The sequence below is a fragment of the Pseudochaenichthys georgianus genome, chromosome 19, assembly GCF_902827115.2.
Source record: "Pseudochaenichthys georgianus chromosome 19, fPseGeo1.2, whole genome shotgun sequence".
NCBI lineage: Eukaryota > Metazoa > Chordata > Actinopteri > Perciformes > Channichthyidae > Pseudochaenichthys > Pseudochaenichthys georgianus.
This window is the reverse complement of record NC_047521.1, coordinates 18,653,044-18,677,178: the sequence shown is the minus strand read 5'-3', so window position 1 is coordinate 18,677,178 and position 24,135 is coordinate 18,653,044. Positions and strand designations below refer to the sequence as shown.

Genomic DNA, 24,135 nt, shown 5'->3' with positions numbered 1-24,135 from the left:
GTGACATTGATGTGGAAGAACAGGCTGGTCCTAATATTAACGATCAAATCAAGCACGGAGGAATATGCTTTGAAAACATCAAAAGTCAACTTGACCTTGCATGTTTAAAAGTCTGTCAGCTCAAGGAGATGCACTCTCGTTGATGAAACAGAGGGTGTGTTCATACTGTGGCACAGAGATGTTGATGTGTTTGATCTGGCAAGATATTTCTACACTGACGCTAAAGAGGTTTTTGGATCACTACTTACCTGACAGGTAGAGATCACTAGAACTGCTGTTAAAGAACATAACAAGAGTCCTTCCCCATATAAAAACAACAAACCCACAACTTTTAAGAACTTACAAATAACTTCCTGTGCAATGTCAAATCTGCAAAAATTGCCTTTTTTCTGAGAAGAAATGCATTTCTCACACTCAGCACTTGTTATGATACTACAGGGCTTTTTATCACAAGGTTGAGTTTTTAAGTGCATGTATTCAGTCTGCTCAGCATAAAGAAAGCCTCTTGATGCACTGGAAATGAGGAGTAAAGAAGTAGGTGAGGTAATCCAATACTTAAGTGGTGATTTAAAAGCGTTAATGAGGAGGAGCAAAGTCAGACAGAGGAAGCTGAAAGAGAATAAAAGAAAACAGAGAACATGTATAGGATACCCTTCTCTGTCCTTCACGCCATAAGGGACACATTCCTCAAGACAAATATCCACTGTGTTCAGAAACGCCTCGGGGTTACCTAATACCATCTGACGCAAATGAATTGGAGACTGCACCCTTCAGCCCCCTAAATGTGTTACTCGCTAAACCGGTCAGAGATGTTTTTACGATCCGACAGAACCAAGGCTATAATTCAAACATCACACAGCCGAGCCGCGCCGACCTTCAGGTGAGGGAACTCTCCAAACAACTTACCAATGTGACGGGGAAATACTGCCAACAGGGTACCTCTGAATGTGTGCAGTACTTATTTAATGTTGCTTTTTACATGATAACAAATAAAGAATACCAAGCAGATGTGTTTTGTTGGTTCATGTTTGAATTTAAGCCTGTTACTCTATCCATCCAACCCTGGTGGGTAATCCCTTTTTCTGCCATTTTAATTGTTTGTCTTGCGAGTATAGCACCTTATAATTTGGGTTTAATAAAGAGGTCAAATTAAGTTGTTATTATTTTTGTTATCCCCAGTAGTGCTTTTATACAAATGGTATGTACTTCTACAGAATATTTAAGGATCAAATGGCTTCAAATTGATTTTGTTTTTTATTCTGATTACCTTTTCTCTTCTAACCAACAGCTATATAAAGTCTCCATCATAGTTCATCTTTGAAAGGTTTATTTAATTAAGGTACAGCCTGAAAAGGGAACACTTTCATTCTGATGTTTATTTATTTAGGGAGGCCTGTGGCGCAGTGGGTTAATGCGCTGATCTTCGAATCAGAGGATAGCAAGTTCGAGTCCCACTGCAGTCAGCATGTCGTTGTGTCCCTGGGCAAGACACTTCACCCTGGGGGGATTGCCCACAGTATTGAGTATGTAAGTCTCTTTGGATAAAAGCGTCTAACAAGTGACATGTAATGTAATATTACTGTTCATTAAAAAAAGGGCATTGGCTAAATAGCATTTTGCAGCGCAGGGCTCGACTAAATTGCGACAGCTCCTTAGTTGTTCCCTGGGTAAATGTATCCCCTGATTCTTATCCAAAAACTACAATAACATTCACATCAACATTACTGTATTTGCAGCCATTGCCATTATGCTTCGGTTTTCATTCACATATTTGTAGGCTTCTCTAAACCTGTCCATAAACCACTTGGTCAGCTAATGGTAAAGGTCCCATCTGCAGCATGGTCAACAGGGAAATGTTAAGAGTTGCATTGCCGATATGTGAGAGTAATTGGCCATTACAAAGCAAAGCAAAACAAAAAGCTTCCATAGCCAATCACAGGAAATCACATACAAACAAAGCGGTTTTCCTCCCTTAAGCTCCTTTCTGGCAGTGATGAATACCGACTGCTTACAGAAGCCAATCTGGTGAAGCTTATTGCACCTTAATGCTGGACTCTGGGCTTTAAAGACACCTCATTTAGATGAAGTTCAGTAAAAGACACTTACCCAAACAGTCTCGAGTCTGCCACTCCAGACACTGTCCGTAGGGGAAAGAGACGACGTAGGCGGTGGAGTCCAAACAGCGCTGGGCATTTCCGCACCACATGCACTCCATGGCCTGGTTGGTGCAGTTAGCACAGCTGGTGTGCAGCGAGCACGGCTTCTTACAGGCAGGACGGCTGCTCTGGTTGGGGTTACCTGGACAGCAAAGGACGAGACGGAAGAAAAAACATGACAAAGACTCTTTCTCCAAAAGCTTTATAGTCATATGAACAAGAGCATGTGTTGTTATTGAACAACAGCCATGCAAAAAATATTCAAAAAGAGACAAGATGCTTTATGCCAGACTATAGCTAAAAGCTCATTTCCATCTGGCAAAGGAAATCTTAAATCCCAGGCTACTTATATTCTATTTTATTTAATTACTTGCTATTTTATCAGTTGTATTGTGTTGCACTGTTGGAGGAGCCTGTGACCTAAGATGTTCCTTGTCAGAACTACACTGTAGTTGCACACATGACAATAAAAACCTTGAACCTTGAACCTACTTCAATAATGCTAAATAAATTAAACGTAACATTAAAAAAAAAAAAAAAACAGTGAGGGATGGGGAATTGACATAACGGTGCAAGAAAGTTGCAATAAAAATAAATATATATATTTTATCAATTATATTGAGATAATCCCAAATGTGAATTTAAATATTGTACAATACAATAAATATTGCATACGGAAATAATGTACAAATATGACAATATACCCATGTCATATTACAAACAGATCACATATTTATGAAACATTTGCTCGTCTTACCGGTAGCTTTTTCACAGATGAGGCCGTGGGCGGTGGCCGTGCAGGGATTGGCTCTCAGGCCGGACACCTGGGTCTCCTCCAGGTAGGCACAGAACCCAGAATCACTGGGCTCTCCGGGCAGCCATCGCAGGCTGCTGTTAGTGAAGGGGGACATGTCCTCCCAGCCCCAGTACGACACGTTGATCTTCCTCAGGCCCACCCAGGGAGAAAGCCGCTGTGGAGACACGGCAAAATACTAAAAACCCAGAGCAACCGGATGTTCAAATGCAAGATAAAACAAATCCAAACTCTGCCTCCACCATGCTGTTTAGGGAATAAATGTCTCACAAATGTACACCTGGGAATCAAAAATGCCATTAAAAGTCTACTGAAAATAATTACACACGTATCATTTCTTATTTGCCTTCAGGATTCAACTTGTAATGTAATGGGAAATGAGATGTCAAGGCTCTATTTGGAACAAACATGTGTATCTAAACCCAGCAGACTGACAACAAACGATGTTCTCGTGAATACAGCAGGCATGACCAAACTAAAATCATCAGTAGACTTCACAATTTTCCTTCAGTGCCAGGCGATGTGAAGCTGTGAGATGAGGAGAGGGAGTGTTTGCCCAAAAGCATCATTTATATTAAAGAGGAAGAGTCTTAAATTCTGATGTTGTCAGGACAGTTTTTTTCTTGTATAAACAAATCATTATTTATGAGTTATATTTTATGAGCAATTTTCAGTACAGTAAACCCAGGCAGAAAAGACATCTCAAGGTCAATATACTGTATCACGGTGAGGGTAGGGCTGCTCAATTAATCGTATTTTAATCGCAATTACGATTATGGCTTGCAACGATTACGAAAACAACGTAATCGAAATATTATTAGATTTTTTTTCTATTATTACTTTTTTTTTTTTTTTTTATTATTGGTTTTTCAGTTGAATTATTATATATAAATTGATGTTTTCAAAGTAAATGGAACATCGTTTTTAATAACACGTTTAAATTTGCCACATAGATTTCCATTCATGTATTTCTTCTTATTAGTTATACAACTCAAAATGTACTTCATAATAGAAAAGTAATACTAAAAAAAATGCTCTCTTCAAAGTGAAATCTAAGGCTATGTCTTACGGTACGTCCACACAGCAGCTTTTGAAAAAATCTTGAAAATCTTGGATATGGGCGTGTCTGAAAGCTTGGGGATTTTTTGCGAGCAACGCGACCAACAACCAATCACATGAATCTCCCGCCCCCCGACATACAAACCCCGGGGATTTTATGCGAGCAATATATATATATATATATATATATATAAACTCCCCAAACAGGCGAAAACCTACCAGTTTCACCCACTGTCTCTGCCACCTCCCTCCATGCCTGGTTCCTCCGGTTTGTATCCCGGTAAATAGTCTGGTCGTAAAGAACCGGGTGATTTGCTCCCATCATTTCTCGTTTGGAATATGAGGAAATTAACTGCGGTCTGGCTCTCCCTGCTTACACGCGGTTTGATTGGCTAGCGCTTGTACTGTCAGATATGCATAAACGGGATTTGATTGGCTGACGCTTCCAGCTCAGCTTCAAAAGTTGAACATTGCTCAACTTTTGAATCCTGAAAATCCTGGAAATCTTCGCTTCGCTCCCCCACAATGCAGTTCGGCGAAAAGCGAGGCAAAGTGACGTCATCCCCATTCAAAGTCAATGGGCAGAGAAGCGTTGGAAGCGTTGGAAGATTTGTTTAAAGCCGCTGTGTGGACGTACCGTTAGTGTTCATCGTTGTTGCCCTGGTTTGTTATATAAGGCAGGAAGAAGAAACTGTTTTGGTGTTGCGAAGGATAAAACGATTCAAACAAGGCAAAGTGATGTTTTGATTTTAACAGCCAGATTCATCAGGGTGCATAATCTCAGAAAGCCTAGCAGTGTTGTCTAATTGTAATTGTGACATTGTGAAATACAAACCGTGCTGTTTGTGGCAGTGCCGAAGAAAACAGATTGATGAAAAATGGTTGAAAGACACAAATTACACAAGCCAAAAGCAATCAGGCATAAAACGGTGGAGTGCACAAACTCAAAACTGATCGTAGACAATCATAACAGAATGCATAGCTCATCAGCAGAGCAGAGAATCACTCGCTGCCGCTGGTCCCTACAATCGACTAAACATCAGGATTTAAGCTACAAACCCAATCACTGGGACTCTGATGGAAACTATTCTGACTGAATTTGATGTACTGTATTTACTGCCAATACATGTATATTTACCTTGTCTTCTTGTTGGAGCTTCTTCAGCTCCTCGAGGACAAAGTCCACTTGTTTGGAGGTGGTGAGCGAAGCGATGTTTCCGTTGAGGTTCTTGCAGTAGTGCTGGGCGTTGTCGTAACTCTCGAGGCTGGAGTTGATCCTCAGACAGGCCTCCCCCACATGGCTCCACCCCTCACTGCACTGCTGGGCTGCAAAAAAGAATGATGAGGAGATGTGTGAGCCATGGGCCGAGAGAATGTGCAAAAAATGTATCAAACATTAAACCTGAAACTACTGATTCTGTTTGTGTCCACTAGGGGGCAGCACACACAAGTCGTGAACACAACATTGACATATAATCTACTTTTATATTCCATATAACTTGTTGGCTTATCAACACAGCCAACAGTTACTGAGCAACAACTACACATATGTAGAGTCATGTTTCTGGCCACCTGGCAATATACCGTATATGTACAAAATTCAAATCACTCTTTAACCCCCAAATGCCCCAGAATGCTCACCGGTAGTCACTAGCTTTCCCATTCGGTGCTAAGAAGGTTTTGTAAAAGGTGTGTTAGAGCTTTATTGTTAAAAAAAGCTTTTATATTTTATTAATGCTATAAGAGCAGTCCGTGTGACCCAAATGAGTAAAGCTAAATTGAAGGTATGTACTAGGTGAGACACTATACATGGTTTACCCTATAATTTGGTAGAATGTAATGAAATCATTAAACGCTGAAAAACAAGCAGTGCAAGTAGAAGACACAAAATCATGAAAACAGATTGCAGGAGGTCTGCCTTCCTCCAAACCAAAGAGGATTTAAGATTTGGGACCGTGTGCGTGTGGTGTGTGTGTGTGTGTGTGTGTGTGTGTGTGTGTGTGTGTGTGTGTGTGTGTGTGTGTGTGTGTGTGTGTGTGTGTGTGTGTGTGTGTGTGTGTGTGTGTGTTTTCACAGCTTCAGCAGGAGTGTAATCTGCATGTATTTGCCTCGGAGAGATGGAGTGATGTTTGGATGCCAAATTGTCTGTTAATTACGGCTTCTCGTAAAAATGTGGTGGGTGCACACTAAGATGTACAAGTGTATGTGGATGCACATATCTATTTTGTGTGTGCAGATCATGCCTCCTGAGATTGAGACATCCTTTCAGGCATTGGAAATAAACACACAAACACACGTATCCACTCCCTCTGCAGCAACAAGCCCTTTGGCGACAAGGCTTCACAAACTGGATAAAGTGACAGCATCAATTCTTCAGATTCAGTCGGTTTCAACGTTTGGGAGGGGGAGTAGAGGGTGTTTGCTAAACTAAATAACCTGACAGACATGATAAACAACATCAGGATGAAGACAGTAATTTCCTGCAAATACTAGATGATGTGTTTAAGTCAGAAGTATAATAAAATGTGCACATCAAATGTATATTTGACAAGAAGGGCATTCAAAAAAGGCACAAGTCTGCCACGGCCATGCCCCAGGGCCCTGCCCGGGACTCTTTTCTTAATCCCCCTCCTGCCAGCAGTGTGTGTGTGTGTCTGCTAACACCCTTACCCGCAAACATCCTGCGCATGCTGGCCCGGAGCAACAGAGGTCATCATTAAAATATGATTTTTATATTTTCCCCCCATAAGGTTTAGTAACAGTTAAGGAAGAGGTTGGTGCTGCAGCAGGGAGACGGTGAAAGGCTTTCAAAAGAAAAAAACGAAGAAAGGTCAAGTTTTTTAAGAAGTTGATGAGGTAGAAGCTTCAGAAAAACACCACAGTAACGGAAGAAAGTGCTGTATTGTGTATGTAAGTGGTGTTTGTCTTTTCTGTCCATTTCACATTTCTAATAAAAATGGTGCTGCCTGGAGAGAAGAGGGCTTATTACCTGGATAGATTTTAAACAATACTTAAACACATGGTCCCTTGTTGGGTTGTGTGTTGTGAAGAACTACAGGAGAATTGCAGGTTGTTCATTGGCCCATGGTACACCCTTCCACCAAGTTTCATGTGTGAGAACTAAATCCAAAGCCTTCAATGTGCGGTTGTGTTTTTGCGTATGGAACTCAGCTTGGGGGCCCAGCGTCTTTCTTACCTGGCAAAGCGTGGCACTCTGACTGATTCTGGTCCCACTGACAGTTGAGGTTCACCGAGCAGCTCTTGCAGTTGGCCATCTTGGTGCACACCTGCTCGTTGCGCACCGGACACTCAGTGAAGTTCCTCACGTTCTACAGAAAAAGAGAGTATAGAAAAAAGGAGGAGAATAAACAAAAGCTGAATTTAAGAGCAGAGATTGTGTCATGCGAGTAAATATCTTCTCCACCTTAAAAGATATAGGTCTGTTTGTCCTATGATAGAATTGATTGAACTCAAATTACATAATGAGGACAAAAGGAAAATTGTATGTACTCTTCCTAAGCAAAGGCACCAAGTTAAACCCTGATTATCAATTGATTTGAACAGTGATGATGCACAGAAATCTCAAACTCTGCAGTGTTTGAGAAGACCAGCAGTGCTCCGACGCCCCCTGGTGGACCACTCACAGCGGTGCAGTTGCTGGAGGCAGAGAGGCACTTCTTGTCGTCACACCACTGGCACCCGTTGGTGTTGGCAGTACAGCTGGCACAGTCTGAGAACCGGTAGCAGCGCTCGTCCACTGTGACTAAAAAAGGGAGAGGGACAACGGAGAGCAGCAATGAGTGTGTATGTGGATGAGGTCCATTTCCTGATAAGAGTCTTTGGGGAAGTAAAACAATAATATGTCCTTAAATAGGAAAGAACACTTTGTGACTCAGCTTGTATTACATTTGTTGACAACTCAAAAAGAGGAACATCCTGTGAAAGCACTGAAAGATTAAGTGTATTATTAGTACCAGTCAAAGCTAAAGCCACAATAGAAATCCCTAGGAACAGCTGACAACGTAATGCCTGTGTAGTCACTGTAGAGGAAAAAGCTGGAGTAGGAAAAATGATGGGAAATATTAATAATTAGAAAAATAGAAAAGAGGAATCCTCTCTCTCACCAGCTTTAAGGGGGCAGAATGGGGCAGGAATAATGCTTCCATTAGCCATGCTGGGTTCCCAGGGGAAACAGCGACCTCTGCTCCAGATGCAGCGCACCCCTGGCCCAGCCTTGACACACCCCTCCTCTGCCAAGAAGGCCTGGCAGCTGGGGGGTCGGTAAACAAGCACATCGTTGAGCAGCGTGCCGGAGAAGCCCCCGAACACGAACATGGACCTGGATATGGGAAAACATGAGAACAGAGTGTAAACAAGATTGTTATTGTAAATCCTTCAGGAAGGGACAAATCAGTTATCAGAAAGTGCAACAAAGTCAAGATAATGAAAGGACATAAAGACGGAACATTCTTTCATTGTGTTTGGGAGTGTACCAAGATAAAAATACTTTGGGAAGAGGTCAAATGTATGATAGAAGAGATTTGATCATTGCAGGTAATCATGGAGCCTAAATGTGTTGTGTTGGGGTGTTACCCAAAAGAACACAAGGGTTAGGGTTAGGGAAGAGAGAACAAATATTTTTAAATGTACGTCGAAACATATGGCAAAACGCGTGATAGCACTTTTCATGGAAAAATGTTAACAGTCCAAGTATTGGCTAAAAGAACTGTCTGCATGTGTCTCATTAGAGAAAATAACCTGTTCAATTAAAGGAAAACAAGAACTATTTAAAAAAGTATGGGGCCCTTTCCTTAACTATCTGGAACATGCGGATCTAGAGAGTACACTGGGTCAGCAAATTGGAGATGATTAATGTTCCTCTGCTGGGAGAAGGATAAAAGCCTTTCATATCTGCCTACATGTTTGTAGCCTACCCACGTGTTTGTGAAGTTCATTTTATTTATTTATTTTATTTATGTGACTTGTAATGTACTTCATTTTGTTATGTCTAGTGGATGTTTGTGTACTGTCTTATATATTGTCTATATATGCTAAAACAATAAAGAAAGGACATAAAGACATTTAAAAGGATGCTGGGATGGTAGTTTGTTTGTGGCATCTGTCCAGTGTGTTTTAGTTGAAACTCAAAAAGTGAGACTCACCCATTGCTAACCACAGCAGAGTGACCAAAGCGGTTGACATCCCTGTGCAGGTCTGGTTTAGGCAGGACCCTCCACTCATCACAAGCTGAGGAAAACACATGTCAGAGACCATTTTATTTGTGCTTTTAAAAATTAAGACAGTACATTTCTGCAAATACCCGAGACCAGAGACAACACACATTATTCAAGCTGCTGAAAACACCACTGGAGGCCGTTTAAAAACAAGAGTCCTACCAATGTCGTAGGCTAGGAAGTCCGCAGAGAAACACTTGGCCCCGTTGCTGAGCGATGTGTCGTTATGTGTGTTGCCACCGAAGAAGAGCAGGGTGCCGCTGAGGAGCACAGCCGAGTGCAGGTACCGTGGAGAGCCGCTCTCTCTCAGGATGAACCTGGAACATATGCGCGACAAGTGTGTCAAGGGCAACTGTGACAAGAAAACGTGTAACCGACAGTGTCACATGCACAGACATGCATGCATAATGAATATCCGTTGATCTACCATGTCCGCGTGTTAGCGTCGTAGCGGTAGAGGTCGTCAACAAGGCCGTATTTGTTGGCAGGAAATGCCTTGTAGCCTCCGTGAACATACACACTGCCGCTGGCACTGTCGAACGTGCTGCTGTGGCCGTAACCTCCCTGGGGAGAGGCTCCTTGAGTCTTGGGTACTACCCACGTGTTGGATCCTTAAAACATATATAGAGAGATTCATTTAATACATATGAAAAAGTCTACATTCTTTAGAGACAGATGGGCTCTTCACCCTAAAGATCTTGATATTCTTTGGCAGGAAACAGACGGGCATGAGTGGTTGGCAGCAGTTTGTTTTGTGAACATATTTTGTAGGTTTTGATTTCCTACATTTAACAAATTGTCAAATTACAAATAGGCTACAGTGCTTCCAAGCTTCTTGTATCGCAACATTTAATTGCGAAATGTGGAGTTTATTGTGAGTTCACACAAGTTGTTTTGCTTGTAGGTTTTCAATTGTTAAAAATAAATATTCCAAACTACTAAAAATGTTTGACAAACCATTACCAGACTCAGTTTGACCGCAGTTGGTGTGCAATTGAGCTCAGTTTGATCAAAACATTATCAGAAAAACCAGCTGTGTCAAACTGTTTTCTCTTATTAGCAGGGGATATTCATAATATTGCCAATTAAAGCTGCCTGGAATGTCTGTTTTGCACTGTAATTAAATACCACGCCTTACCCTACAATCAGGGATCGAGTTATGTGGGAGCCAATGGGAGCTGGGCTCCTATAAGGAGGGGTCTGAGCTCCCAGGGACGCAGTGAAATCATACTTCTGTGGGGGTCGCTAATACTTTACCAACAACCATTATTTGCATATAATGCATGTGTCAATGTAATGCGTATTTATTTACGTTAACGAGGTAAATAGGCTAAAAGAAAAACATGTTTTCCAAAAGAACTCTTTTGAATGACAATATGCCTGCACTGCACCTCCAAGGTGCAATCTATGCCTGTGAGCGTGCTGCGCTAGCCGAGATGATGTGTGTGTGCGTAGTTGAATCTTTTCATATTTAAGTTTGTAGCAAGTAGAGGAGGGCTGCTGCTCGCGCGCGTGCGTGTGTGTGTGTGTCCGGACTGGCCATCGGGAGGACCGGAGGTTTCCCGTGGCACGAGCGAGAGAGAGAGAGAGAGCGAGAGAGAGAGAGAGCGAGAGCGAAAGAGAGAGCGAAAGCGAGAGCGAGAGCACCGGTTACTTTTATTGTTGTTGTTAGCATCTGGTGCTAGCTAGCTACCCTAATGGATTTCAGGAGCTGTTTCAACAATAAGGTGGAGGGAGAGCTCTCTACTGTCAGACTGAGAGAGATAACTACAGCTCAGGTGAGGTTACGGACTGTTGAGTGTTTATATAATAGTTAACTTAGTCAGTTATCTCAGTGGGTCTCAAACGGTTTGGTCTCCATTTATGCTAACACATATTTCCATTTGAGGGGGGAGTGATTAGAAAAATAAGCATGAATAAAAAGAAAGCAAATGTTAACTAGGTGAAAAAAAGGCAAGATACTCTTTTAAAGTATTTGTTGGTGCCTCAAAGAGGAGCAGGAGGGAGAGGAGGGAGACAGGTGAGGCTGGTTCAGGGGCCCAGACACACGCGCAACTATAAATGAACCAAAAATAAATAAATAAACAAGTTTCAATGTTTTTTAATATTAGATATGGTATGTTATTGGTTATGGCCATGTTCTTAGGATTGTATGATTATTTAAATGTATACAGTTATGTTTCATATGGGTGTTTCCATAGATCTAGTCTCTTTATTTTCCCCTCAAAATGCACCAGATTGATGCATTTAACTCCAAAATTAAAAAATATATCTTACCGGGGGAGCATGCCCCCGGACCCCCGTGGAGGATTTGAGGTCCACCCCCACTGAAAATATGTTCACATGGATAGATTCCTAAATACATTTGTAAAAAAAATTAAATAGTAACCCATGTCCATTATGTTTATTTTTGGGTAGTAAATTTAAACTATAGGGCTATCACTATGGGCAGCAACGCTGTAAATATTGACAAATAAATCCAGCAAAATGGCACCAAAAAAAACTGGTAGTGGCCTGGCTGAGTGTGCGTCAAAGTTTTTAAGTTTATAAGTTTTAGTTTTTAAGTTTTAGTTTTAAAGACCCCCATAGAGCTCAGTTTATAACTCGAACCCTGCCTACAATGTACTAGACGTCATGTGATGTAATAAAACAAATAGGAGCTGGTAGAATGAGAAACAAACGGTGACTTAAAGCTGCGTGACTCACTCAGGTTGTACTCCTGGACGTTGCTGACGTAGCTGTAGATGGGGGAGTAGCCAAAGATGACCAGCATGATGGCCTCGCCCTCGTCTAGCAGCACGCAGTGGGCCGAGTGCCCCTCCACGGCGTAAATCTGAGTCTGTGCACCCCCCGCAGGAGTTCTCCGCTGCCACGTCCGGCTGGGTAAGTTGAACACCCACAGCTCCTCCGTCGCGTTCATCAAACCCGCCTCCAGCTTCCCCCCGAACATGTAGATATCATCCTGAGGAGAAGAGAGGCGTTCAAATAAGCTTAAAGTGATACCTGCTGCTATAAAAGTGGATGGAAGGTTAAAGTGTGTCAAGTCAAAGTCAACTTCATTGTCAATCTTTCAGTTTGTGTTTACAGACAGAAAGATCGAAATACCGTTTCACACAATCCCAAATACAAAAACAAATATATATAAAAAATATGTATATACCTAGACACAATCAAAATACACATTTATACATATGCACACATTAACAATCAATCAATATATACAAAATAACAGTCACTTCAATATCTTTGAGAATGCACATTAGTGCAAGACTGTCCAGAGAAGCGTTCAAATAAATACTTTTTTTAAAACCAGAACATAATGCTAGAAAATGTTCCTTTTCAAGCCTGTTTTGTCGTAATTCCTTCATCTACTTACTGTTGAGATAAAGAGGAATATTTCACACTGAGAATATGAAATGTTCCCATGGATATATAACATGTGTCTAAGCTTTGTTTATAAAGACATGTAGCTATTTGAAGATGACATTATAATACTGAATAAAAAGTCCCTGTATGAGCAAACTTTATTTTCTCTCTTTCGCCTTTCTAATTCTGCCTCCCTCCTACGACAGTTGTGGTATTTTTAAAAGTGTGTTTACCTGGTAGGCAGCGAGAGAGTGGCCGTATCTTGGCACGGGGCCACCGCTGACGGGAACGGTGCTCCAGATGCCACTCTCCAGGTTGTAGCTGCAGAGAAAAGCAACAGAACATTTACACTCCAATGCATGAACACTTCTGATACGTATTTAATTACCTGCACAAATGTTGTTGTCCCTCCCTCACTTCAAGAACATCTATTTTCACCTCACGATCAGGTGATTTAATCACAAACGGTAGCAATTTAACTCAGTTCTAAGAGGACATGACTCAGCACATACTGTAAGTCAGTTCTTAAGAGCCCTCTAAGAACACTTAATACTCAATTAGGCTAAGTGAATGCAACACCTATACATTCACAAAGCACACCATTGAAACTTTAACTCCGGCACTTACTGGTTTGGACAAACAGTGCGATGGAATTGTTAAGGAGTCATCACATTTTCCTGCATTTCTCCCTTTAGTTGTTTTTGCTTAGATGTGTATATGATATGTGAGTATTTAAAGTAAGGGCATGCTCAGAACTTAATCTAAGATATGAGCTTTTAATAGAGTACATAACACTCTACCCGGGCTTTAGTGGAAATGAAAATGATTGAGCGGCAGGGCAGGTTTTGGTGTTTTTGTTTGTTAAACCCCATTTCACGGTGGACTGGACAAACTAACTAAACACTTCCTATTACCTCCACCAGTGTGATGTTTTCAATTTGGTTTGTTTGTTTGTCAGCTGGATTGAGAAAGAACTACATGTCCGAATTTAATAGAACACGGTGGAAGGGTGTTGCATGGGCCAAATAAGGACACATTTAATTTTAGTGCAGATTCAAGCCATGGGGCAGATACGTGCAATATTTTTCACCCATTGAAATAGCCCTGACAGAGTTCTCGGTTCCCCTACTTTGAATGTTGCAATTACATTTAAAAAAAAAACCGGCTTCTTTGCATGTGAAAAAATAAATATTATGCAACATGACTTACTTGAGAATCATCTGGAAGGAGCTGTAGTTGAACGTGTATCCGCCCACGACCCACATGACCTTTTCCTGCACCACAGCCTTATGGGAAGCTCTGGCGAGTGATGTGCCAAAGGGTTTGACGCTGGGAAGAACCCAGAAGGACTCGGTTGAAGGAACAGTGAGAGCGCAGTCTGGGCCTAAGAGATAGGATGAGAAAAAAAACAATGTTACTCGAGATCTCAGCTCAACATTTCTAAAATAAGAACACATAAAACTATTTTAAGACCAAGAACTTCTAGCTAAATCTATTTAAGGGATGGGACTTTTCAGCAGTATGCGCCACATATTTTAATTCCTACTCATTCAGAAGAGCAAACATGCCTCTAAACAAAAGCATTACCACTCCTTAACCGAACATGACAGGCAAGGGGCTGTAAATATGTTAAACTGTGTGTGAATGAAGGCCGTGCTGAAAACGCGCATGCCTCTGCTAATGATACTGTCAACTTTCATCACGTGAAAGCATTTGGTCCCCTCCAGCTGGAGGCACATAATAATAATAATAATAATAATAATAATAATAACTGTCATGGGGCTTACCGGCGTGTTACCGATCAGCATTATGACACAAAACAACACAGCTGTTCACAATTGTCTGCTAACACAGTCTTCATTACATCTTTACTTAACCATCACAGCAGACATGGGAGGAGCGACAGCATGGGATGTTGAAAGTATGTTGCACATGAGTCATACAGTAAGTGCGTGTTATGAATGTGGGGAAATTACTATTGTTATCATTATAAGTGTGTGAAAGCTTAACAGGTTCTGGGACTTCTTATTGTTAGTTTTCCTTTAAATCATTTATTTTTATCGCTAGAAAAACCATCTAAAGAATGTATTGCAGTTAGGATGTACACAAATCAGATTCAGAATATTATATCTATCCCGTGTAAGATAAAAATGTGCTCAATTTTAGAATAAAATAAATGTAGAATATAAATATTGACATAAAAAGTTAGAATGTGCAATAGAAAGTAAAATGTCTCATAAATTAAATAGAATACAAATATCTATATAAACATAAGAAGTTAGTGTAAGAATGTACACATAGCATTATAACATATAACATGTAAATTACAATATATACATTGGTGAATTAGCCATTTTTTTCAAGCGGTTTGGCTGCTGATAATAAAGTAAATCCTAATACTAGTCCATTCACCATTCCGTTCTGTGGTGCATCGTGCAAGCAGTCTTTCACTAAAGCTACGTATGTGCCTGGTCACATGTAACATTCAATGGCATAGTAATTCAATCACACTTAGTTTCACACACTTCAAACCATCCTTTTGGATCTGAAAGTTTGCAAACATCTGTTGAGTTTAGACCAGGGGTGTCCAAACTTTTTTCGCTGAGGGCCACATACAGAAAAACATACAAAGGGCTGGGCCCCTCACTAGAGGTGAGGTATACTGCCTTATAGGTTAAGTTATAATTCCGCAAAATCAATCAAATGTAGGTCAAGTATGCTTTCTACTTGAAAACATCACAGCTCTCCATAGGGTCTACTTTACTCTGTTTGCAGCTCATCCCTTAAAACAGAAGCCTCAGATTGCTTATAATATGGGGAAATATGAAGGGTCTATTTAAAGCTTGTTATGGAAATAAAACTAGGATTTGTTTGAACATGTTCTCCGCTCTAATTGACTGAATGTATTTGAAAAGTGGGCTTATCAACACATGAAATCTATTGTGTAATATAGGCTCACATATATATTTAAGAAGTATAATATAAGACAAGCACGAGTTTCAGGTGGGGGCCATATACCATGATACTTTGAGAATTTGCTGAGGGCCAATTAGAAATGGACAACGGGCTGCATTTGGCCCCCGGGCCGTAGTTTGGACACCCCTGGTTTAGACGGAGCTGTCTGTTACCTTGCCAGCTGTCGTTACAGACGCACAGCTTCTCCCCGGTGAGGTCGCAGTAGCCGTGGTCGGGGCTGCCGCAGTTGTTCCTGCAGTATGGGATGTCACAGGCCTCTCCTTTCCAGTACTTGTCACACTCACAGTACACTCTGCTGGTGGCCGAGTTACCGGGCGTGCACTTCCCATGACTGGAGCAGTTATTGGGACAAGAGTTGATCCTGGACAGAAGGAGGTTTTCATTAAGTCAAACACTTGCATGCGCTTTTCAGGCCACGCACAGAGCTTTACTTGGAGACTGGGGAAGATTGATGAGTATCATCCGGCGTTTGGCAAAGGAGCTGGGGATAAAAGGATTGGTAATAAATGAAAAACGATCGGGCAGGTCACTGGACATTAGGGGGGATTGTTGCTGTAAGTTTTTAGTCCAGCAGAAAAGCACTTGTGCCAGCCTTTTTGTTGCTGAAATGTGGGACGCAGAAACATTAACCATCCATCAACAGCAAGGAGGAATAAATGGAACTGGTAAGCAGTCCACTGTAGTCTATTAGAAATAAAACACACTGATGAAATGTCTTTAACACAGGTGAGGGCCTTAGATGCCACATCAATGAAATGAGTTCTTCCTGAGGAGTCCAAATGTAAAGATATAAACAATGCAAGGTATTATTTTATGGTAGTTTAAGCTTCAATGTAGAGTCTGCATACTTACGAATAAAATATTTCAAACCCCGTAAGGTTATATGCAGCATCGCTAAAAAAGTGAAGTAGTGCGTAGCCCGAAGTAGTCTCAACCTCAGGAACCGTCTCATTTCCTCGTATCTCCGGTATGATGAGACCACTGTGATAAAATGCAGAACATTCATTTGCCTCACTTTCTGATAACTCGCCCCAATTGTAGTTTACAGTAAAATATGACAGTCACAAGACACATGATGATGAGCTACAAAAAATTGCGACAAGCTCATGTCTTGAAAAAAAAAAGAATACATCCATTTGGAATTGTTTTAAACAACCAGTATTTGTGTCTGATTTTAAAGTGACTTCATAAGAACCATAACGTTTCAATCCACTTTTCTTTACCTGAAAACAGCAACCAGCGGAGCAAATATCGAGTCGCCATCGTAGACGTACATATGGTCCCAACTACATTCTGTAGCAAAGTGGTTAAATCTTAACCGAAGAACCGCATTTGGACTGCAGAACAAACAATCAAAGACAGGGTTTAGGTTTCATTTATAAACATTTAAAGGTGGGGTAGGTAAGTTTGAGAAACCGGCTCGAGATACACTTTTTGTTATATTCCATGGAATACTCTTAACATCTCGATAGCAATGAATATCTTAAGTGCTTTGACTAAAAATCCATAAAAGAAATTCATCTGTGGAAGCCGTAGTACTGTAAAAAGCACGACCAATCATTTTAGCCGGCCCGGCTAAAAAAACTGGATGGCCTACCTGCCTGTCAGCCTTCCATCGGGGCACAAACTTATCTCGTGCCCTCATTGGTCATGTGCACGTTCGTGTGTGTTGGAGGAGGGGCTCTGTAAGGAAGTGGCAGATTTTCTCCGGCTGTGTATTTTCAAATTCTAGCGCACTCGAGCTGGTTTCTCCAAAATGACCTACCCCACCTTTAAACAACACACACGTTTATTTTACAACTAGCAGGATTTAGACATGTGGGCCTCCTATCGAATAGGATGTCACGTGTTATATCAACTTATTTATGACCTACTTAAGCATAGAAATACAAGAATAAAAACAGTAAATATACATGTTATTTTTCCAATAGGATGCCTTCTCTTTCCGTTACATTGATAAAGTTTCCGAACAACTTTGTCCTTTGTACAAAAACAAGTAGCAACGATTGCTGATTAAATGTAGTCAAACAGAGTCGCTGTGTGATGCTGTGTAAGCAACAACATGACACTCCTTTCAACAAAGATACACTGCATAATTGAATTTGTCTGTGCATGCGCAGCTTCTGTAAGGCATACCAATTCATAAAAGTACTTACTAGCCCTCGATGAGCCATGTGCACTTTGTTTTATACTTGTAGTTGATTGGACCATCTGTGAGATATCCTGAGGGCTCCGTCAACCTGGAAGATCAGAGATCAGCACAGAAGTCATGTGTTGCCTTAGGTTGAATGTGTAAGGACATATGACAGAAATATATTTGTAATCCAAAGTAAACAATTCTTCTTATGGTCATTCATGGGCTGTAACAATTATCGGGCTAGACACCAATCACACTTTTTTGATGTTTATGCAAACTGCTGCAAGGTACATTTCTTTGTTTGCATGTCAAGTCAAAGAAGTACAAGTAATGGAAAAGCATCCTAAATAATGATCTTATGTGTTGTGTTGACTTCAAGACAGTGGACATTCTGTAAAACATAAAAACACTAAAAGAAAAAGTCAATGTTGGTTTAAACATATTCTATACCACTTCATATATTAAACATAGCGTGAGCTAATGTCTGTCAAATCCCTTATTGACATCCTATAGACATGACCCTGAAGCGGCCCAATAGCAGGTCCTGTGGTCATTCAGAACAGTCAGAAATCACAGAGATGTTCAAAATGCTAATTGTATTTCATAACCAGTAACACTATTAGTTGGTACAGACAAACGATGCCACCGAAACATTTTGTTCATCTTTAAATGCATTTAAAAGAGTGCTGTGTAATTTAAAGTTTGACAAGTAACAAATCTTATTCAAAACATTTATTTTTGAGTATAAAAGTTAAGAAATGTGCCGTGTGAAGCAGCTCTCCTGTCCAGGTTCAAAGTTTTCTATGAAAGAGAACTGAAACATAACGAAAGAGTCACACACCGCATTCAGTAACAAGCTTCAAAATAAGAAGCCAAGAAAACGGTCAGTCCGGCCAAAGTCAATTCCTGTCGACCAAAAAATGCAATAACGAGACCCTTCTTTCTGCCCATGTCTGGAACATTTTTTATTTGTTTTCATATTCTTCAAGCTAAATACTACTGTAGTGTATCGCAATTAACTTGTAAGTCAACATTCGTCCCTCACTGACATGACATCACATGAGATTGGAGTTGTGTGTAAGCCACCCACAAAACTGCAAACAAACTCTTTGAAAAAAATGCGGGGACTGATTACTTGGTAGTTTAAACTAGTTTATAATAGCTGTGACGTTTGTTTATTTGTAACAGATTAGATATGAGATACTTAGGTTTGATAACATTCAGTCCTTGAAAGCACTGGAACACTGAAAGCCGGTTACTTTTTATGACTCTGAAAGCTTCACAGATACATATTGGGCTGTTGTGGGTGGTCCGAGTAACCCCGGGAGGGAATTCTATTTATTTGTATGTCCACAGCAGCCGCCTTAGATGCAAAACACGATGTAAGATACATTCAAGTCAGAGGTTTTGACAAGATAATGGACTCAAGATGGGTTAGTAACCAAGATGCAATGGTATGCATATTATAATCTTGAGACATGGCTTCAAATATGTCCTGAAAATGGTTTTGTTTACTACTCGCATTACTACACGAAAGCATGTTATATGATAAGTCCGTTTGGGGTGTATCTGCAGATTGATAGAGTGTATGCAAAGCCTATTGATCATTATAAACACCAACCAGCAATGAATTAAGGCAGAGTAGACATCCAGGGGTGATGAATGTTTCATGCCGCACTCTGGACCGGCTCACAGGGAAACCCTATCCTGCTCAAGAGACTGTCCCTAAACGTTTCAAGACTGTGATCCTGTGGTTTAAAAACACCGTTGCTTTCATGTTTAAAATCAGACATGTAAACGGATAATATCAAAAAGGACTCTGTGATGATTCATAACTCACAAGATACGATTTCACAAGTGTTAAGCAGGAAGCCGAAACATGTGTTAATGCAGCAATGTGTTATTATGATCATGCTTGTCTATTCAACTGGTAAAAGGGAAGCTCTCAGTTACATTCTCACATTACTAACTCAGTCACATTCAGGACCAATGGTAATGACTGTGATCAAAGCCCTTCTGTACCATAGAGGGCAGCGTTAGATGTACGGAGAAGCCGTCAGATGTTCATGTCAAGAGTCACTTTCAATATGATTATAGCATAGTAGTTTGACGTTTATCCTTAGGTCACTTTTGTTTTCCTGCCTTCTCCTAACTAATACCTATGAGCAAACAATCCTTAACTCATTGCCTTTATTGTGGGGTTGATATGGTGTTTTCTTACATGTGTATTGTATTCTTCAATTTAGGAACAAAAGATGTCATCCCCATAGACAGGCTGCATGGCATATGCTAAATTAGTTGCAGATGTTTCCTCAAAGCCACAGTAGGCTCTTTTCTCTGGCAGAAGCTAAAGGAATTTGTTTCTGAAAGGATTTGATGTGGAATCAATGCAAACGCATCAGGACGCAAGTCAATACAACAGTGTATGTTAGAGCCTTCTTTTTCTTGTCTGTGCTCAGAAGTGCAGATTGATTGTGCATGATAATGGTACATTCCTTCCTGTACTAGTCAACTTTAGACATGTGGGTATATCTCCAAAGATACACTGACAAATCACTAAGCCCGAATTGAAGGACTGTGGGAGGCTACAGGCTAAATAAGACATTTTAACTAAACAATTAGTCAATCCACCAAAGCCTAAAGTAAACTATAAGACAGAAAATAACGGACATTACTAAACCTTGCAGTTTATAAACAGTGAAGATGTAATGCTTTTCATTGCGTTTTATGCCCATAAACTGAATTTCTTAATGTTGTGGACTTTTAGTCACACTGAACTTTCAACACACTGAAGCCTGTGACCTAAGATTTTCATCGACATAACTACTCAGTAGCTATGTTCGCATGACAAATAAAGAACCTTGAACCCATTTGTAATGAATAACTCAGGGTTTTGTAAATTGTGGTGGGCTTTTCTGATACTTGTGTACACCAAATAAAAATATGTTTGCTAGTAATCAATTCAAGTATTTGTATTCAGATATGTTGGTCAAATATGTGTTCAAAAGGTCTGTGGAGGCTGCTAGCTCATTCAGAAAAATAGTTTACATTGTGAGCAACAGTCTGATTGTTTACTGAGTATTTAAAAGGCTTTTCTGTTAGTCCTGGCAGACAGTTATTGCAAGCCATCTTCCTCAAATCCTGTTTGCTCCAAGGTTTGTTTTAGCTGTGTGCCAATGACCTACTGACACTGTTGTTTGATGGAAAACAGCCTCCGATTGATCCTAACCTACATTGGAAGGCTCCGACACCAAAAGTAATCAGATGTTCAAAAAGAAATCACTTACTTGAACCTGCCATGGCAGTACTGACACTGGTCTCCAACCCATCCTCGGTCACAGACGCAGGATCCGTTGATACATTTTCCAGATAGACAGTTCTTGTCACAAGGTTTCGCCGGGGAGGCGTGAGTGTACAGTACAAAGTAAAACAAAACACAGACCACCAAGTATCTGTTGATACCCCGCAAGTCGCCGTGGGTGGCTAGTTTGGGTCCAAAGAGTAACAGTTCAGTCTTACATTTCCCACCAGGATCCATTTTCTCCTCCAGGTCAACCAAGCCGAGTGAAACACCGGGGCCTTTAGGTCTGCTTTCTGGGGAAAAGCTTCGGTTGTTCAGGGTGCTTCAATTAAAACAAAGAAGTCCTGCATATTCGTCGAGTGCTAGGCATACTTACATTTAGTCTTAGCTTAGCCTGTGTACAAAGCAAAATGGCTATTAAAACGTAAGGTTAGCCAAGGGTTTTAAAGGCTGCCTGTTAACCGCATGCATAGATTTGGAGTGGGAGGAATTCCCTTCACCCTACCTCTTGTTGGAAGAACCTACAGAAAAAGCCGAGCATCGATTAAAGCTAATTTAGCAGCTAACTCGTTGAATACTGTGCCTAGCTAAAACATTATTCGTTAGCCTCCGTAGCTTATTTGCTGTTTTCTCTGCTAGGTAATGAAACGTTACTGCAATGATTCAAGACTGCTCTCTTCCAAATACAATTTCAGCAGCCATTTTAACGCGTAAACAATCCTTCAGACTCAAACAGGGATGTACATTATAACATGCCATGGTCCTTCCACAAACCACCGTGATTTAACCGTATATTTTCCACAGAAGAACAAAGGGGTTATGGTGTTTGTAGACCCAGTGGAAAGGCTGCCGCAGTCAACATGGATGTGGTGTGATGTGGGAACTCGAAGGCTATTCTTGCCGACTGGGGGGCATTGAGAAAATACTTTGAACTGTTGTTGGTCCTTCTGGTCTATTCCCACGGCATTTCAAGCACCTTCAAGCGTATACTTCGTTGGCAGCATGTTGTGGTAGTGTCTCCTTGTATTCCAGTAGGACAAAACACCGCTCTTGTGCTCAAAACATGACAAGAAGGCAGCGATGGATTTGCTAGCGCAGCGACACTAGACAGTTCATCAGGTTGGAGAAAACTAAACAGAAGCTGCGCACGCGCACTGGGGACGGGTTGTATTTAAAGGGACAGTGTCACAAAAGACCCTCCAAGATATTTAATGCGGCACTTAAAAGCTGGAAGTGTCAGAAGTATTTCAGGTCAAACAATATACAGTACTGTACTGTTAAAGTTCACAGTGTATGACATTTGGAAAGACAAATATGCCTTGCAAAACTTTTTTTTAAAGATTAACCATTTTATTTTCAACCTTCTTCAAAAGCAAATTAGAAAATATAATAACTGTGGATAACTATTTTCCTTATTCTGGTTTACTGTATATGGCAAATACATGGGCATTTAGGGTAAACAGCTCTAACAATATATGAAAAGTAGCATAAACTATCCCATTGCAAATGACCTAATTTTTTGGTAAATACTAGATACCCCGATATTGAAAATCTCCAGTATTTCTTTCCAAATATCAACTCTGCTGTCATTGAGTGTCATCTCTGTGCAGTTGAGTGTTAAAAGTATGCACTGCATGGTTTAGTGAAATAAGTGTTAGTTGAAATTCATACATTTCTTGACTCTTAATGGCACATACTGGAACACCATTACCAGGGAAAAGGTAAACACATTAACAATAATGATAAGAATGATGATGTCACAAAATAGTCAGCGCTTGTCCTTGCAGGCAAGCTCATGTTGCTATACGAAGAGGTAATTTTACAGCTACAATTGCCCTGCTGAACCTGACCAAAGCAAAAAGAAAGAACTTCCGCATCTGCATTTGTAATTGCATAACATTTACATTTACATTCGTGAAGTTATATTCTCATCATATGTGGTCCTGGCACACCTCAGTAAATTAACACACAATGTTATGGCAAGGTCAAGGAGGGACAGGCTCTTTTCAATAAAAGTCTCTTATCATTCATTCTTTTGAGGAGGCTCTATTGGGCCTGTAAAGCACTCTAACATCAGATGCAGTACATCAGAGAGCACTTATCTGTGTATGGGGTAAAGCTTGTCAGTGAGCTGCCAGCTGCCAAGTCTGACTGATGCTTTGGTGGAGTGTGTAATTGTTTCAAGCGGCAGGGCTAAAATAAATCTGACGTGCTTCTGTTTGTGTCTATCAAACATATGCCGATTGTGATAGGCAGTTGAAGGTCGACAAAGTGTTGAAAATAAACAATGCTTCTTCGGCATTGTATTATAGTGCATACAACTACCATATTACTCTCTATAACAGAAAAGTCACAATTACATTTCAATTATGCATTAGTCATATATTAATACTCTTTATTTATTTATAATTTGTGTTGGTTTGAATTTGTATTAATCTAAAGCTGTACACTTCTTGTATACACCTGCAGGTGGCAATGTTGCACAGAGAAATACAGATATAGACCCACTAATGTAAGAAAGTAGGGTACACACTCTACCACAAATACACTAAAATGACAGCCTTTTTGTTAGAGCTAGAGGAATAAAGCAGGACCAACTTAGCAAGGTTCCTGTTCTCAATGTTTTACAGTCATAGCCTAGATCAGGGGGGTCAAACTCAATTTCATCACGGGCCAAATCAGCATTATGGTTGCACTCAAAGGGCCGGTTGTAACTTTAAGACTATATAAAAATACATATATAAATATATCATCTATATAAAATAATGTATTATATCACATTATTGCCTCTGCATTAGATTATCATCGGATAGGGTAATAACTTCATAATTAACTACGTCTGAAAGCAGAAGTCTAGGGCAAATAATTGCAAGTCTTTTCAGTGTGTATATCCCAAAATGATTTAAAAAGAAAAGCCAAATTCTGGAGAAAAAAAATAAATCGAAGTGACATGTTGAAATAAAAATCTAATTCTGAGAAAAAGGAATTCTATGAAAAAATGCATATTTTGAAGAAAAAAAGGCAAATTCTGAGAAAAAAAGTCATATTTGAGATGCATTGTGGGACATGTAGTTTATGGGCAACGTGCTTCT

At 40.4% G+C, this 24,135-nt stretch overlaps 1 protein-coding gene across 1 annotated transcript in view; it reads right to left on the bottom strand.

Annotated features, from left to right (window-relative positions):
• atrnl1b (attractin-like 1b) overlaps positions 1 to 22,163 on the bottom strand; it is a 74,162-nt gene extending 51,999 nt beyond the window's left edge. The window contains exons 1-17 of the mRNA XM_034107217.1: positions 21,030 to 22,163; positions 17,762 to 17,845; positions 16,829 to 16,942; positions 16,458 to 16,586; positions 15,758 to 15,966; positions 13,839 to 14,013; positions 12,863 to 12,950; positions 11,970 to 12,225; positions 9,691 to 9,874; positions 9,426 to 9,580; positions 9,192 to 9,276; positions 8,154 to 8,368; positions 7,674 to 7,792; positions 7,226 to 7,358; positions 5,168 to 5,355; positions 2,914 to 3,127; positions 2,107 to 2,298 (exon numbers count right to left, since the gene is read on the bottom strand). Of these exons, the coding sequence (XP_033963108.1) occupies positions 2,107 to 2,298; positions 2,914 to 3,127; positions 5,168 to 5,355; positions 7,226 to 7,358; positions 7,674 to 7,792; positions 8,154 to 8,368; positions 9,192 to 9,276; positions 9,426 to 9,580; positions 9,691 to 9,874; positions 11,970 to 12,225; positions 12,863 to 12,950; positions 13,839 to 14,013; positions 15,758 to 15,966; positions 16,458 to 16,586; positions 16,829 to 16,942; positions 17,762 to 17,845; positions 21,030 to 21,280 (2,791 nt within the window). The 5' untranslated portion in view covers positions 21,281 to 22,163. The remainder of the gene's footprint in view (positions 1 to 2,106; positions 2,299 to 2,913; positions 3,128 to 5,167; positions 5,356 to 7,225; positions 7,359 to 7,673; positions 7,793 to 8,153; positions 8,369 to 9,191; positions 9,277 to 9,425; positions 9,581 to 9,690; positions 9,875 to 11,969; positions 12,226 to 12,862; positions 12,951 to 13,838; positions 14,014 to 15,757; positions 15,967 to 16,457; positions 16,587 to 16,828; positions 16,943 to 17,761; positions 17,846 to 21,029) is intronic.
• Positions 22,164 to 24,135: the final 1,972 nt, after the last annotated feature.